Source organism: Aythya fuligula, chromosome 2 (assembly GCF_009819795.1).
Source record: "Aythya fuligula isolate bAytFul2 chromosome 2, bAytFul2.pri, whole genome shotgun sequence".
NCBI lineage: Eukaryota > Metazoa > Chordata > Aves > Anseriformes > Anatidae > Aythya > Aythya fuligula.
The window spans coordinates 114,989,748-115,007,541 of NC_045560.1; the positions used below are offsets into that span (position 1 = coordinate 114,989,748).

The 17,794-nt window shown below is 47.4% G+C and overlaps 1 protein-coding gene across 1 annotated transcript in view; it reads left to right on the forward strand.

Moving 5' to 3' along the window:
* Window positions 1-3,466: 3,466 nt before the first annotated feature.
* The window catches only part of GAREM1 (GRB2 associated regulator of MAPK1 subtype 1), a 101,242-nt gene continuing 86,914 nt past the window's right edge, over window positions 3,467-17,794 (forward strand). The window contains exon 1 of the mRNA XM_032180949.1: window positions 3,467-3,645. Coding sequence (XP_032036840.1) covers window positions 3,525-3,645 — 121 coding nt within the window. The 5' untranslated portion in view covers window positions 3,467-3,524. The remainder of the gene's footprint in view (window positions 3,646-17,794) is intronic.

A 17,794-nucleotide genomic window follows, 5' to 3' on the forward strand; every position in this document is an offset into this window, starting at 1 on the left:
CTTTTCCTAACAGTGCAAACAAATATATAGAAGGGGGTCAGATTGATCTGTAGGGTTTTATTTGTTTGCTTTTCTGTATAATAGGAATTCCTTCTATACATTACACCTTCTTATAGCGTTTTCTATTACTTGTGGCTTAGGTACTATCCAGTCGCTGGCCCACCTTAGGGAGGTGCAGATAGTTAGGTTCCCAGGCAACAAAAAATGTTTCCAGGATGTTCAGATCTCCTTACAATACCCTGCACAAGCAAAGATTGTTTGGATTTTACCACTAAGGCAGGAACTGCATTCTCTTTGAAAATGTGAGATGCACAGATGTCACCTGTACCAAATATATTATTTCAACTTCCCCCCTCACCTGAAAGAAAGGTAGGTATTTAGCATCTGATTCTGAAATGATCACTGCATCTCCTGTTGTTTTCCACTGGATTTGTAAATATTTATTCTGAAAATTAGACCATTCATATAAAGGCAAGTCACATGTGGGAAGAAGGAATGCCAATTCATGGGGGAGTTTAAAGAAATGCTGACTAGAATGGCTTCAGATGAGGCATACTGTATAAGGCTCAGAATTTTATTTGGTGTATGCATTCTACAGTGTAAAGCAAACTAGCAGATTCATACTAAAATTACTGGTGTTTTTTGTTTTTTTTTTTCATACACATCCAATTCAAATGTTAGCGTAGATATGAATTGATGATGATCTGAAGTGCTTTAAAAATCATTTTATTAGCAATGGAATAAATATACTGGGGATTTTGCAGCCTGCTGCGTAAATGTGTTATTAAATCAACATGAGACCCAATCAATTCAAAATGCATTTAAGACTAGTTTTAGGAATTATTCTGAGTCCCCCTGCCTATGCTTACGCTTTTATGGCTACAATTTCCTGTAGACATTAAAAAAAAAAAAGAATGCCACCTGAAACACCATGCAGAAAAATTATGATATTGCGTAACTGAGGCCCTGATCCTGAAGCAGATTTGCTAACATTAATTTCTCTAGAGGCCTGATGGCTTCATTAGTATTTTGCACAGGAGGACACTTTAGTAAGAGATCATACTAAAGGACTGAGGCATCGCTAAACATCAGAGAAATGATTATATCTAAAGTGTTAATTATACATAAGGTACAGTTAAAGTACGAAATAGTCTGAGATTCGCATGTTCTTGTGATTTGAATACTGTGTGTGCAATAATATCTTTCAAAAAGGTTCAGCTATAGTACAGATAGGACACATTACAAAGTCAATTTAAGAGCTCAAGTGAGACATTTAAATAATAATAGGCTTTGTGATGTCTCTTTGCCTGGAAATAACTAAATGAAATTTAGATAGGATCTAGAAATTGCACTTAAAAAAATGTGTCTTGCTCCAATGGAATGGGTTAGAGGAGGCTATCCTTCCACTGGTGAGGGAAAACACAAACAGGGTTATATTTGAAGACAGGCTTAAAAGACGTGTGACTACACCGAAGAAGAAGGAACGATTTTTTAATGAAAAATCAGCAGTAACTGTTTCAGGTGTGAAAGACATGTTTCTTCCCAGATAGCAGAACTGCATGATGCCTGGGAGCAGCATACGCCGCGAGGCCATATCTATCCTGAAATTAATGCTGGCTAAGATGGCGTTTAGAAACACATCTCGACAGACTAGTGCTCCAGGTCCTGGTGAATCCCAGTCTGACCTGATCTGCTTTACCTTGCACACTGCGTCCAGTAACCTCATCAAACCTGAACAAGTCAAAACCATTCTTTGGCTTTCCATATTTCAACAGCAGTGCTTTTAGCTATTATATCACTTTGCACTTCAATAGCTCAGTTCACTGAAGGAGTTCAAAGCATTCTGCAAACTTCATAAAGAGGAATCGACTTTGAAAAAAAAAAAATCATCCACATTGTCTTTTAAAGCTAGCAATTCTGGTAAGTAGGATCTAACAGCACCATGACTGAGTTCAGAGAATGAAGGTTTTTCATAGGGCTGGGAAATCCCAGAGACAGACTGCATAGCTGAAGTACAGGCCCACATCAGTATGCAGTTCAAAGCAACCCAGACCCATTTAAAGCAAGCTAACTTGGGCTTGTGTCATCCTCTCCGGCTTCCACAGTCCATTTGAGGCCTGTTTGCAGCAGACCAGAACAAGAGTGGATCTGTCTTGGCCCTCCTCATGCTGGCACCCGGCGCCACAAAGCAGGCAGTGGCAGTCAGCCCCTTACTAAGGGGTATGAGGAGGCACAGGTGGCTGAAGGGCTGCTTGCCACGGCTCCTCATGAGCTCACCCAGCCATCCTGGAGAGAGGTGCCACGGGAGATGGATCCCAGAGAGACTCAGCTGGGGATGCCTGCTGTCGTCCTGCAAATCACTGGGAGGCGCCGTTTCTAGTCAGTGGTACAGCCTCACCTAGAGCCATTAAATGTATACGTATGTATAGCCTTAAATACAGTGTTTTACTGCCGTGAAATAGCATTGACACAAAAGTGAACAAAGTAAACTTGAACACAGTACAGGGCAGCCACCTGTGAGTTATTCGCTCCTGTTTAAGTACCCTCGGTTTCTGCTGGGGATCCTGCATGGCAATAAAAAACGGTGACAGAGAGCGCTTTGTGAGACCTCTTCACGTAAGCCACCTTGCAAGGAGAACCAGCAGCTGGTGTTCAGTTTCCCTATGGCCTGAAGAGCATCAAATAGGGAATATGTTTAATAGTTGCACGTGCGGTAATAGTGGTACAGAGAAGCCAAAGATGCTCCTTCCTCTGTGCTTCATACCTGCAATATCCGTTTGGTTCATGGGTGAAAACTAAACTAGCAATCAAGGTTGGCTTGTGGTTGGATTTTTCTGAAGGTAGGGTGAATCTCACAGGTCAACTTCCTGCACCAGGCAGCTAAATTTCCTTAGCAGCCAGGCGACGAGGCGCAGCGCTCCTGACACGATCGCCCTGAAACGCGCTTCATCTGCTAGATGCGAGCGTGCAGGGGGCTTTCCACCAGCCCCAAGGAGGCCACGACCTGCGCTGGGATCGCCCGAAAACACTCGCACACACCCCAAAACCACCCCCACACGCACTCGCGGGGCTGCGCCTCGGGGGAGCGCCCGGAGGGTGGAGCGAGAGGGCTGGGCTGGGCTCGGCTGGGCTCAGCGCGGCGGCGGCGATCCGCGCTCCCCGCCGTGCGGCCGGGCCGGCACTTTTTCCTTTCCTTTCCCTTCCTTTCCTTTCCTTTTCGGAGCGGGGAGGAGCGGCAGCTGCGCAGGCGTTGCTCGCACCCTGTTGATTAGTCAGTGCCGGGATGGCGCTTCCTGGGCCAGGCGCGGCGGCGGCGGCGGCGGCAGCGGGCGGCCCCAGCCGGTGCCGAGGGGCGGCGGGAGCAGCGGCAGCCGCCCGGCCGGCCTCCCCCTTCCCCTAGCCCGGCATGTCCCGCATCAAGCGGAGCTGAGCGAGGCGAGCTCCGTCCCCCCCACCCCCCCCCGACTCCTTTTTCCCTTCCTTCCCGTCCCGCCGGCGCTGCCCGCCCTGCTCCGGGTGGGAAGATGGACCCCGGCCCCTGCCCGGGCTTCAGCCTGAAGGACGTCAAGTGGAGCGCGGTGGCCGTGCCCTTGGACCTGCTCGTCAGCACCTACCGCCTGCCGCAGCTCGCCCGGCTGGACAGCGGTGTGTGGGGCGCCGGGGTCGGGATCGGGATCGGGATCGGGCACCGAGATGGTCGGGGGGGAGCAGCGGGGGGCAGCGGTGCCCGGCAGCCGCCGTGCTGCACGGGGGATGCTGCAGGGGGGCGGCAGATCCCGCACCGAGGGAGGCTGTAAAGCAGCAGGGGCGGCGTGAGGAGCCCCCGGGAACTTTCTGTCGGCGGTGGCGTGGCTGCCCACCTGCAGTTTCCAAGTCTGCGTGTGTCTCTCTCGCTGCTCCAGGACGTAAGCCGGCAGCCCGGGTGCTTGCTTTAGGAAGCAGCCCGGCCGGGGGACTGGGGGGGCTCTCCCCAAAAACTCAGACGGCCGCTTGGCGATAGCGCTGCGTGGCGGCTCCCCGAAACCCCTCCGGCTCTCCCGTCTTTGCGGGAAAGCTGACGATAACTCAAAACCGAGATTTTTGGCCGGGTTTGGTAATGGGGGGTACCTGATGGAGTGGCCCTGTCGGTGCCCGCTGCCGTGGGTCGGTTCCCTGATAAAGTTTTCTCTTCGTTTGCAAAGTGACAGGAGAGTGTGGGCATTGTCCCCTGTCGCTGCCCGTTGTGCCAGCGAGCCCTGGGCTGGTTTATTGCCTACCTGCAGCTCCCGTCATCCGCGGGCGATCCCAGCCAGGGCTTTGGTGACTTCGTCCCTGGGTTGTGCAGTACTGGTGTTTCCTCAGAGCTGGTGCTCGGGAGCAGGTTAAAGGAAGGCGTCTTTGCCATCTCAACTGCAGCCGGCTGTTTTGGCACATCGGTGAGCTTGTGCTGTCCGGCGACAGCGGCCAAGCTGCCGTATCAAGGAGGACCTCCTGGTAAAACCTCCTGTCACTGGAAGCAGCTAAGATGGCCTCCAGTCACTGCACTTCAGGCTGTCAATTTGCTTGAGATTCCTGGCAGTGATTCAGGCTTTGACAGGGTGTATGTATATTGATGACTTATTAATTTGCCTCTCTGTGTCTTAGACTTCTTCCCAGTCTCCCCACTCCTCTTGAATCCCTTCATTGGGAGGGACCTGGAAGAGCCTTGTGTGGGTTTTGAGGAGAGGAATTTCTCCCCTCTGCCCCTTACATGGCCTTTTTTTTTTGTTGTTGGGGGGGGGGGGGGTGGTCTAGTGTCAGACCCAGTGAGAGGAATGTCTCTGAACCGAGACACGATGTTGCTGAGCTTGTGCATGGGCTGTTTGCTCCTGGTGTGCCACGCTTAAAGCACGCTTAGCTTTCTTTGGCTGTGTCCTGGGATGGCCAGACGGGTGGCAGCTGTTGGTGAGCTGTCCTGTGAATGAAGTTTGACCCTATGCTAAGCCCTGCTAGGATAGAGCATGGAGCTAGCGTGACAGAAAGGCTTTGGGCTGGAGCTGGCCGAGGTGTGGCCGGTTCAGAGCATGGGCAGAGGTTCCCGGGTCTGCTTTTACCTACTTGTACAGACATACCTTTATAACCCAAGGGACTACAGACGGCAGACAAATCAATACTTCATAGAGAACATAGGCGCCGTGGTCTCGGTGGTGCGAAGGGGATGCTTTTCCCATTTCCAAAGGAGGCTGTCTGGCAATAAGAGGCAGCAGCCACGAGTCAGCGCATAGTGTCCCAAAGGAGACAAGTTGGGAATTGCTTGGTGCAGTACTGAAGGAAACACACGTCAAATCCATTCCAGGTGCATGTCATGCAATGCTTCAGCAGTTTAGGGCTACCCCTATTAACAAAGTAGTGTCTTCTGCGGCTTTTGTCGGGGTACAGCCCTGGTCTCCACATTGCTGAAGGCACAGCTTGCAGATAACCAACACACCTGAGTTTTGGTTGTGTGGAAGTGGCCTTGTCTGTGCTTTAAGCACTGAATTCCTGCTGAGACCAGCGGACGCTGCAAGTGTTCGGTGCTGTTGGAAGTCAAACCACCTGTAGATGTCTGTCTTCAGTCACCTTTCGGTGCTGTAGCTGGCTACCCTGTCTGCTGCAGCAGGTTGTTTCGAGACTGGTTGTTTCAGTCATGGTGAGGTTTTGTGACAGTCAGAACTTATTTCTTGTGGAGGACCAGGGTGTAGACAGGGACTGAAAAACTGGAGACGTATTTTCTTAAGAAGAGGCCAGCCTTGCTGTGGTGTTTCCATACTTAACGGAGTTTAGCAGTGTAGGGGTAATGTTCTTGGATAATATGCACGCAAGATCTCAGTTTTTTCACCGTTGCCTCACCTTCAGGCCTTTCAGCTTGAAGGGGGAGGATGGGTATGATGAATGCAGTTTCATACTTCGAGTCTGGATGTGCAGCTCCTGGAAGAATGCCCTTAAGTAGTTCAGTTTGATTTCTTGACAGAATGAAGTTATGAAATATTTATGTGCACTAAATTTGGTCCTCTGCTAGGAAGGGAGGATTTTTCTTGATGATATGGGATAAGGGAGGAATGGGAGGAAGTATTCTCTTGTGCTACATGAAGGTACAGTTGGAAGTAATTAGGCAGCAGTGCCTACCTATCTGTCTATAAATGATAAATACGTGAACTTCTGTTTTTCAGGTGAAATTTTAGGACTGTACAGTTGGGTTCCAGGTTATTCTTTTGGATGCCAAGCTAAGTTTCTTAGATGGCCATTTTGAAGATGGCCTATGCCTCCAAGTTTGTTTGAATCAGCTTTGTGTTTCACTATTTTGCTGGTGAATATCGTTACGTTAATTGGGCAAAGAGAATACAGAATGAAAATTCTGTCACTCCTGAGAGGAAGCAAATATTTTTCCAACATATAAACAACTTAAATATTTCCAGGGGACGGCTCAAACGCAAAGCTGCTGAAAGAGTACTAAGCACCATCCGAAAGAAAATGAATGAACTTTATGTAACACTGCATAATTCAGAGTGGGCTGCTGCAGATGAAAAGAAGCAAGATCCAAAGAGCGAGAGGCGAGCGAGCTTTGTGCTGTGTTTTTCCTGCCCTCTTCCCCCGGCTGCCCCGAGTTGCATTGTCACAGCGCAGTCCCACCCCAGTGACACTGAGAGGCTTGTGTCCAGGGTCAGCAGGGAAAGGATTTCGCTCTGGGATCCTGCAGCAAAAAGAGCTCTTGTCCGAGTTCTTGGCCATTGCAGGAGGGCAGAAGGTGCATGTAGCTGGTCCCTGGGAAGGCATGGATGTGGGTGCAGGCTTGGGCTGGCTGTCTTCAGGTTGTCGGCAGGAAAGGCAAAAAGTGAAAACATGACTGTTTTTTGGTAATTTGTAATGCTGAAATGATGCTGGCTATGATTATCTCAAGGCTTTAAATTTCTGATGATTATTTTTCTAAGGATAACTTTGGAGGGTAAAAGAGAAATGCTATCACAGTTAAGATCTGGAAAATGTCGTTTGCACAGAGCTGACCTTCAGGCCAAACTTTTCTTTGTAAGCTCCCTGCTTCAGGCTCCAAGAGTCTGTTTTCTTGTACTTGGTGGGATTCCCTTTTACCCTGCCACTGCTGCTGTTTCTGTAAGCAGTTGAAAAGCAGACTTTGCTAGAAGATAGTTTTGACCCACAGATTGGCTACGAAGAGTTCAGGCCTTGTGTATGAAGGCTAAAGTTTATGGGATTAAGAGGGCATCCTCTGGTATTTTATTTTTTTCACAGGGCTTAAACATATTTGTACATGCCCTAAAAATGTGCTTGGGAAACCAGTGCTGTAGGGATCAGACGCTGTGGCACTCAGCTGCCTAGGGGAAGACCTCAGCTTGTGGAGAAGTGATTCCCTGCTGTGCGCTATGAAAAAATGATGGTGAATTTTTCTGGAAGGGAGACTGAGGATCACTGCGAGCCATTAAGACTCCGAAGGAAATTCTTTTCTCTGCGGCATAAATGTGTGCTTGCTTTAAGATGAAATGACAGAAATAGTGGCTATTTAAAAAAAAAGAAAAGATCTATACAATGGGTGACAATCTATTTTTAAAAAAGTGGCTTCTTTTTCGTACCCCTCACTAACCTCTTGTGAAGAGCAGTGCTGGGGTGAATAGTGAGTTTGTGCTGCTTGCCACAAAGAGATTGTATTTACTGTAGGTATTCAGGTTCCCTTTTTCTCTCCTTTCACTGTAATATCTGTCTACTCCAGGCATTTTCAGTGGCTCGTTGTTCCCTGCAGCACGTTATTGTAGGGCTTATTCCAGTTCTAAATATCTTGAAACCGAGCACCCTCGCATCTTATCAAAGACATCGTACTACAGAGGACAGCTTGGCCGTGCACATAATGAAAATTTCATATTGCGTCACTCCACAAACGCGGGTTATCTGTGCAGCTGAACAATGCTTGGAAACTACAAAGAATCTTATTCTTTTAAGGTCTGGGTGCTGCTGTCCGTGCTCTGATTGTCTTGAATGACCTCCTTCTTTCGAGAAGCTGTTACCGAGTGTCTCAGTATGCCTGCTGTTGATACAAGGGGGTAGGAATCACGCCAGGGTGGGACGAGGCTTTCAAGTAGACCAAAAGAAGGTTTCAGATATGCTCAGACTTGGGGCAGATGCCACGATCTGACTTCCCACTCTGGGTATGGCTGTCTGTTATCTTGGTAGGTGACACTTCTCGTATACTGTGCAGATGGACAAAATACCTATCTGTGTGGTGGTTTTGTGTTGTTGTTATTTGTTTTTTTGTAGCCTTCTGATCTCACAATATGTTTTATCCATAAGGCTCAATTTCATCCTGTTGTGCTGAGCAGCTTTGAATCTCCACCTGCTTGCTCTGTATGTTCTGCCATTAAAGCATCATTTCGGATCATCATTTTCTTGCTTTCTCTTCTTTCCTACTTTACCTTGTTGTCTGTTGTGTCTCCATCAAGACAATTGAATGAAAAAAACAGTTGACAGGTTGCCACTAACCACTGCTACTGTTTTGTGTTTTTTTTTTTTCCTTCCCTTTTCTCCGGTTGGCAGAGATGTGTTCCAGAAACATTTTAGTGAAAAAGCTTTTAATTCATTTAAAATCTGCAGCTACCGAACGGTGTCTGAGAAAATTACCATGCCCTCCTGGAGATGGAGTCCAGTAACTTGGCAACACCCATTCCCAGGAGTAACGCTGGCTTCCAAGTGAGGCAAACAACAGTTCAGCAGCATACCTGTTTTACACCTAAAAATCTGTGGTGTTTTTTGAGATGCTTTCATGTTTGGCACTGGTTTCACGTGTACTGTGTGCTCTCTAGCCACTGTGCCATTTGCACTGCACCAGGTCTTTGGTCGTGCTGTAGGGCTGCTAAGATGCAAACAGTTGCCTTCCTCTTGTGGCAGACTTAATAAATGTTCAGATTTCTTACTGATGTGCATGATGATCTTGATATTGGCTTCCAGATTTCTGACCCAATTAGACAAAGCCTCTGCATATGTACCAGAGAAAACTCTTCCTGGACAGTTAAGCAGTTCAGGTGTTGGCTGGTGAAGTGTTGCTCTTCTTTTCCTAACTAGAGTTCAAGACCCGTGTCTTTCAATCCTTGGCTGAAGTCCTAGGGGAAGCTTAGTGTCTTGGCTTTTTGTTGTTTGTTTGTTGTTTTTTTTTTTTTCAATTTAAATTACTTGTAGCTTTTAGATAAGGCACAAGATGTACATAAAATGAAAATAATTAAAGTGTCCTAAATGGTTACTAAAACCCTTAATCTTAAAACAAATGTGGTGTGATGAATCATACGCTGTTGTTACAAAATAAGCTAGTGAGGAATGGTACACGGCTGGTGTAGGAGAGAAGGGCTTTGTTGTGCTTTTTTTTTTTTTCTTATGCTTTGTCTGTAAATGCTGTTCTGGGACTAGGTGTTCCTGCTTCAGTGATTACACGGGTTGGCACTCCCTGTAATGGCCCAGTGAAGGCATCCCAAGGGAGTATGCCAAGAAGTAGTGCTGAGAGATACTGGACAACGTGGTCTGGTGCTCCAGGATTCGATGTGACCTGGGAGGAGAGCTGCGTTGTGTTCCAGTCATTCCTGCAGTGGTTTGTCAGCAGCAAAGGGCATGGGTGTTGCTGCATTTCCTCTTGGCATTAGGAGCAGTAAGTCGGTTGGATTAGGGAAGCTTAAGTCTCTCCCCTATAGGAAAATATTCATCAGCGTAGTGTGCATTGCATATGAGTCAAAAACCAACCTCCGTAAAACGCAGTGAGCCAATATTTCACGCCTGAAATTTGGGCTTGGAATGATGCTCCCCGTTGGAATGAGTTTTATGTGGCATGTTCAGCCTGCTTTTTTCATACCATTTATAGCAGGAGCAGCCTGGGGAGCTGACTTCGCTGCACCTTCACCTGTAAGCCAAGGCTGCTCGTTAGAGCAGCTGATGCTGGGATCTGAAGGCACGGTGCAGGGGCATGAAATCGAGCTGGATGAGCAGATTGAAGAGTCAGGGCCACGTCTGCCTTGCAGTCTTCGTGGTGGTGCATGCATGTCAGCATAAAACTTTTAATGCTGTGTCTCTGCCAGAGCACCTGAGCTCTTGGGTGAGGCACGGCATCAGCCAGAAGAGCTGCTCTGCCTCCAGACCTGCAGCACCCCGCGAGTGCATCTGTTATGGAGGCTGCAGGTGGTGGGGAAGAAATCCTGTATCCTACAAGATTTGGCTCTGGACCATATCCCTTGTCTGAGAAGCGATGCCTCCAAGCCCTGCAAAACACACTCAGCATCTGGATCGGGCCCCGGCACGGACCTGATGAGGTTGCTGTGAGGAGTTTTGGTGTGGCAAGGTGTGCAGTGAAGACTTGTGCTCTTTGCTCTCTGGGCTTTCTGGTGCGGAAAGGCGTGTGCCGATTGCTCTCGTGGGGCTGCCTCCGATCCCTGTTTTATTCCCCTGCGCCCAGACCTTGCTTCTGGGTACGTAGCCAAAAGGGGCAGGTTTGGTCTTGGAAGAACAACAGGGAAGGTGCTCTGGTGGTAGTGTACGGTTGCTTGGAGCTTCCTCCAAGTGCTCATCTTCAGGAAATGCAAAATTGTTTTAAAAGTGCTTGTTGTTTGTTGGGTTTATCCTTCCTGCTCTAATTTGTGCAAGATGTAATCACGGAAAGCTTGGACTTACGTGTGTTTCCGTGACCTGTGAGCATGTCATTGGGCTCCATTGAGAAGAGACATGAATCCTTGGTTCTCTTTAGAAGATTTAAACGCTGTCTCAGAGGCTGGAAATGCCTGAGAGCTCGCTTGGTTGCTGAAGTTGATCCTGGAATTGCCTCACAAGTTGGCTGAATCTCAGTGACACAAACATAGATACTATCTAAAACACAGCACGCTGCAAGAATACCTGCAAAGAGAGCAGGGGAAGCTTTAGTGGTGGCAGTGAGGGAGCTGGGGGGTTTCTCTTGGCAGCCCAAATGGGGGAACCCAAGCAAACCCGGAGACCGAGATCCCTCGGGATCACGCATTGTTCCACTTTGTGTCTGCGCAGTCAGGACAAAACTTGCAGCTGGTTTGGGCGAGGAAATAACTCGCTAGGCTGCAGCTTTTCCAAAAAGGACCCCGGGGCTGGGGCTGCTCGCTGGCTGAACAGCAGTTGCCCGTGCCGGGGTGCTGTGCAAGGGCATGCGGTGCCGGGTCATGGCTCCGCTCTGCAACTCAGGCAACTGGGATATTTTGGGGAGGATGTGGGCTGATCGGAGAGCATGGGGAAGTAACAGCCCTGAGCTGTTCATTCACAAGATGTTTTCTGCACTGCTGGTACAGGAAAAAAAAGAATAAACTGGTCTTTGTAGGATGGCACAGGGAACTGAGAGGGCTTTAGCTGTATTCAGATTTAGGTTAAACATTAACCACTTCCAGAAATTCTTTCAAAGTGCTAAAAGGCTGAATCCTGCTGTGCTGGGATGGTGCTCAGGGCACACATGGTGTGTTTCTCCCTCCTCCATGGAGGGGCCGAGCGCTCGGGGTGAGTCTCTGGGTGCACCCCGGGTCCTGCTCTCCCCTGGCCTCTGTCCCAGTGTTGTGAGGCCTTGAGAGTCCCAAAAAGAGAAAAGAACGTGTTTGACCATATTGTTTTTTGTTTCTTTTTTGGAGGTCTTAGGTTGCTGTTTGAGCAGCATGTAATAGGAACCTCTCAGTGATGTGATATTTAAAGGGCTGTCTGCCAAACGAAGCAGGTGAGAAAGCTGCCTGTGGTTTTCTGGACAAGTTCTCTGCTTTAAAAAAAAAAAAAAAAAAAAAAAAAGTAATAAAATAAAAGCCACTCCATAACTGCACAGTAGTTCTCATCCTTTAGGGCAGTTCAAGAACACTTTCTCAACTCTGTAGGAGAGTGGAGAGTGACTGGCTTCCCTGGGTAATGAGTACAGTAAAGTTAAACTATGTTCATTGTGGGTCACTGTGGTCCCGGATCAGATTTTTTTTTAATTATTTGTGGACGTGCCATAGTTTTGCACGTGCTGGCCTCTTTACAGGATAGTATGTCCAGAGCTCTCTGGGAATGGAATGAAGAAGTGTTCAGCCTCTGTGAACTGGAAAATCTCCTTGTACTATGAGTCCGCCTTTCAAGAACAATCGCTTTGAAACTTTGTTGGCCTCTTTCCTGAGGAGAAAGACCGTGCATGCCCAAAACTGACCTGAGAGTGCAAGTGGAGAAAGGTAGCTGTGTGTGCCTTCGGCAGCCGTTTCCAAGTTGTGCCTGCTGGCCTTATCCGGGAGCCTGTGCCCCTCACTCGGCTGCTGAGCCTGCTGCTGGGCTGCTGGACCCAAACAGAACACAGTCTCTTTACATCTAGGTTTGTAAGAATCATGTAGTCTAAATACTTAATTACTAGATTACTTCCAGGAACTATTTTAAAGTAATCCATACATCCTCAGATACCCCCTGCCATGCATTAGTTTTTCTGTTTAGCACCTTTTTATTTTTGCCTTTCCCCCCCCCCCGCCAGTGGCAATTTTCACATAATTGTCCCAATAAAAGCATGCACTGAATATTTGTGTTGCTTTCTGGCACTTGAGCATTTTGAGGATGAAAGAGGGAAGGTTGTGTTTGTGGGAAGATGCCTAAAGGAAACCTTTTATCTGCAAGCAAGAACTTTTTTCCTTAATAGGTATTAAGAAAAAAAAGCCAAAGGTGCACAGATCTTTCCTTCTTGTCCAGAGATCCTGTTGCCTCTTCTGATGGCTCCATCTCAGAGCATGGCTGGGTTCCAGGAGCTGCTGGCTTTCCTGTCAGCACCATTCAACCTATGCCCTGCGTTACTGTCCTGCACTGGTGGGCTTCCAGTAGGTGTTAGGAGATATCTGCAGGCATTTCCAGGGTTGCTGTAAGACAAAACAAGCAGTACAGTCTAGCCGTAGCAGAATGGAGCAGTGCAAGGAGCTGCTGCAGGTTTTCTGTTGCCCTCTCTTGCTTCCAGATAGGACATTCCTCCTTGTCACCTCTTCCAGCAGTACTGGTACATTGCTGTTGGTCCTGTCCTGTCCTCCAGCTTCTTACAGCTCCTGTGCAAACTCTGCTTCTTATTCCCTCTGTGCCCTCATCTTTTCCTCCAGCTTTGATAAGATCAGGGATGAGCATCCAGAACTTGTTTCTTGGCCCAGGCAGCAGCATGGTGCTTGGCTGTGGGTGTACCAGGGGTGATAGCTGTGCCTGTGCTACCACAAGTGAGAAAGCGTGCAGGGAAAGTCCTTTCAGACACTGCTAGAAACTTGAAGGCTTCTAGTCCCTGTGACCAGAAATTCAACCTTCAACTGGTTGCTGTGGGAAGGAAGCAAGTATTCTGGACCTTGCAGCAGAGAGGCGGTATGTATCAGTGCAGATAACATGGGATCTCCCTTGGCTTCTACTCTTTTTCATATGTTGACCTGCTGTTTGGTGTAACGTAGTAAAGGCGATTTTGCTGGCAGGACTCAAGCATGAGTTGGAAGGTTTTGCATGTTGTGCTTCCTTTTCTCAGCCAGCACTGGCTGCTTGCTTGACCTGCAGCGAGCGAGTGGAGATAACTGTGTGTTTGTAAGAGCAGTACTAATCCTGGTCCATTTGTTATGTGGTGTGACTGGCTGGAAGGAGAATTTGGTGTGTGTAAGCCACCACTCTTCATTGCTGAGAGGCCGGTTACTAAAACATTCAATTATTCCTGCTTCTTTCCTAACAGTTCTGCTCAGGCATCTATTTAGCAAAAGGTCAAAACGCCCCTTTTGCCCTCTGCAAGAGGCTATCAACACACATACTGGCGAATTCCCGTGCTCCTATCTGAGATGGGTTTATGTCATTTGTTTTATGGTCGGACTATTCCTGCCCTTGTCTCCAAATATGGATCTGCATTATACTGATACATCCTGTGTTTTCCTGCTGTATATGTGAGTCGCAGAGCTGTTGGGGCTGTGTATGAAAATACAAAATGTGACCAGCTACATATGCATGGTGTTGCAGTCAGCGAACCCAGGATGTGGCTGCAGACAAATAGCAAAGCTGCAGTACCACTGCAGCTGAATGTAGGGCAATCCAGAGGAAAAGATCGTCTTTGTTGCGTGCTTTATGGGTTTTATTGTCAAGTATCATTTGTGTTCCTGTCAATATGTAACGAAATATCTTAAGACTGTGTAGCCTGTGGGCAAAGATAAATTTATCCTCAAGGGGAAAGTGAGGCATGATGGGGTTTTCTTAACTGTCATTTCTGTATGCTGCTCACCAAACCTAGAAGCTTTCCCTCTTCACAGGAGGTACATTCTTTCTTTTTGTGCATTGTGAAGATGATCAAGGTATCACCAAAGGGACAGCATTCTCTTATCTCTTATGTTTTATTAAAAAAAAAAAAAAGGCATTCTTTTTATGCCTTACAGTTGGTGTAGGTTTCTCTGACACAATAAGAAATAATTGTGCTCAGGATTAGGACTGTTCTTGGCCGGAAAAGAAGTAGGTGCAGCTCTGGCTGCCTTTCTCACGTTAGCGTTCCCATATCGCTCAGATACTCCTGTACCCGCACATAACCAAAGCGAGCAGGTGGGTACCTAATTACCCTCGAACACCTACAGTCTCTGCACACGGTTCTGGGTTTGAAGAGGAGGCATTGCCCTGCTGTTGGTGACTCTTGTGTTTTACCAGGAGGAGCAGGACTGACGGAGCTGAAGCACAGAGATAGAGAGCAGCCCCCAGCGAGTGGGCGCCGCGTCCGTGCCCTCGATCGATGCCCGGGGAGATGAGGCGGTCGGCTTGGATAGCAGCCAGCGGGCAGCCCAGCTTCGGCACGGAGCTGAACTTCTTGCTTGCTTTCTTCCAGCTGGTTTTATTCCTGTCCTTAGCCCGGATGCAGAAATCGAAGGCAAATTGGAAGATGAGTTCTTTCAAAGCCAAAGCAAACTATGCATGAGCAGCTCCTGCGTTTTGGCTACTTGCTTTTTAATTGGGAGTTTGTCCAAGATGCCTGAAGTTCAAACAGGGATCACTGCCGTGCAGCACAAAGAAGCACAGTGTCTCTTTAGGGCTTGGATAGATAATGAGAGGACTGAGCATGCCTACTTGGCTAGTATTTTAAAATATCATCTAATTATAAATAACTGACAATAGGCAGCTCCCTGGCTCTCATGCTGTGCCCAGGAAAAGTCTGAATGAATAGGCTGCTTTTCTATCTGCCAGGGCAATCTAGAATCACATTCTAGATCTTAAAGCCAAGAGGTTGGCAGGGTTAAAGGTCTCTTTGTGGGCACCCTGAACCTAGAGAGCTCTAGCCAGACTTCCCTGACGAGGCTCCAACCATCCCACCTGGGGAGAGACAGCTTCTGCAGCAGCAAAGTTGTGCAGCTGCCTTTGGTTCCTCAATTAAAGCAACCATTTTGTTGCTGTACTTGGAAATAAATAGGAAGCTAGTGAAAGCGTGTAGTGCAATGCTAAATGCTGACCTCCCACCTCTAAGTATTAAGCTTCTCCAACTAGGCAGCTGATGTTAAACAGGCACTTGGAAGTGTATCCTCCAGTGGCCCTCTCAATATTTATAGATGCTTCCGAGCAGGAGCTTTCTAGCATGAGGAGTGCTTGCCTCTAGTAAAGGAAAACCTCAGCTCTCTCAATGAGGTATTTAAAGGAGCTGCTTTGGATGGCACCGTGCTGCTCAGATGTCCCATTGCTGCCGTGCTTTGCTTTTGGTCAGGTAATGCTGTCCTTCTCTTAACCATACTGATCAGATCGCTTGTGAAAGTTACTGTTTGGGGTCTCAATTTATAGATTGCCTGATTGCAAAGCAAATGTTTTAAATCTCCTTTGCTTTGTCAATGAGAATTAAAAAGGGAAAATAAACTAAATGTTATGTCTACGTTTAAATTCCTGTCTCCTTGTCTCTATACTAACACTAAAGTAGGCTGGAGCCTGCCTTGCATGCAGTGAAAATTGTTCAGCTTTTTCATTCTCAGTACTATGAACCTGTGAATGTTTTAAGTGTAGTTAAAGCAGGGTTCTCTGCTCTTAGTCTTACAGCTTCAGATTTGTGAAACAGAAAATTTTCTTCTGCAAGAATCTTGGTTTTCAATTAATTGGGTAATTCTCAGATCATTTTTTCCCTTCAAGTCTAAAATACAATGATAAATAGTTAGCACTATTCACATGTTTTTGGGTATTAGAGCATTTTAAAGAATTGCTGAGGCTTTCTACAGTAGTTCATAAGTAACCAGGGTAATGGACTGCTCTGTTGGATCAATCTTACAGCTAAATCTGTGATGCAGGTACAACAAATATACAGTTACGTTTGATGTTCAGCATTAATAAGAGTAATTACGATAGTGACAGAAAGTTACTGTGTTTTGGAATGCACATGTGAAGAAATTGTTGTTCTGAGTGTTGTTTTGTTGTTATTTTTTTCCCCCATGTGGGGGTGGAGAGCAGGCTGTGTTGAAAGATGTGCTTTGGCTTGCTTGGCTGCAGTTCATAAAAAGTAAGGTTTCTTGTTCTGGGATGTTTGCTCTGAAGGCTTGAAACAAACGCAAACAAAACTCGGTGAGATCTGTGGTGTTACCCTTATTCTTTTTTTCCACTGGTTCTTTCTGAACACAAAGAAAGCACCATGCCAAGGTTCAATCTGTGGGAGTGATGAAGTCAGTGGAGCATTCCTCACCGACGGCAGTGCCACCAGCATTCAGCTTTGTGTTTATTTGAAGTATTTGTGCTCCTCTTCCCCGCAGTAGGTCGAACAGGTTTTCTGAGACTCTCTGAGATGATGTCTCTCTGCATTTGCAGCTAGAGGAAAGCTTGTATTGGAACAAACTGGATTTTTCAGTGGATTAATCTGTCCCGTAGCCTTATAACAAGATTATGGTTTATGCTGATTTGTTGCAACAGTACTGGTATATCTAGTTGTTCCAATAGCAAAATGCTAATCCTGAAGAAATAAATCTGTCTTCTTGCTGGCAGGCATAAAAAGAATAGGGGGATGGGAGTCTCTGCTCTCTTTTGGGGTATTAGTGGATGATAGCCTGAGTTCAGCATCAGTTGGATTGAAGCAATTTGATTGTATCTGTCTTTTGCAGAGGGATTGGAAATTGCAGAAGCAAAGCCTTATCTCCTTTCTCTTGATTGTGAAATATTTAATGGTCACCCAAAGCAGTGTTTGATCACAGTGCTGTGAGGCTGAGGGATTACAGAAACACAGGAAGCGCTGCAAGAAGTGGTTGGGCAGTCTGAGGGCAAGGCTGTCCTTGCCCCTTGCTTTGCAGGTAGGGTCAGTGAGGCAAACTGGATGCCCTGTTCTTGGGATACCGCCAAAGATTGTTGCAATTTGGCCGCCTGTAGCCAGCAACAGTTGTTCCAGCCAAAGCAAAACTCCTGGGGAGCTTGTCCTAAAGCAGCAGGAAGATGCGGCGCCTGTCCTCCCACAGAGAAGCATCGCTGTGTGGTGTGCATTCGCCTTGATGCTGTGTGTTGTGGTGCTTGAAGCCGGGTTGATCCAGCATTAAGAGAGAGACAGAGAGACTTTTGTGGCCTGTTCCCAGCCGTGCTGCGGGTGCAGCCTGCCGTGGACAGCTTCGGAGCTGTCTGACTGTGCTGCAGAGGAGCGGTGTGCTGGGAGCACTGACTGACTGTGGGCCAGGCCTTGGCCTGCTGCACTCCCTCCATGGCCTCCCTGGCAGCGAGCACAGTGTTTGAGCTTTGTGGCCTTTGCTAAAATTGGGTTTGGGATTATGGATACCAGGCACTACTTGGCATTCAGCTCGTTGAGTTCTTGGCTTATTTGTGCCTTGCTTGTGAAACGAACACAGGTTCCCTTCCTCCGCCATCCGAGGCC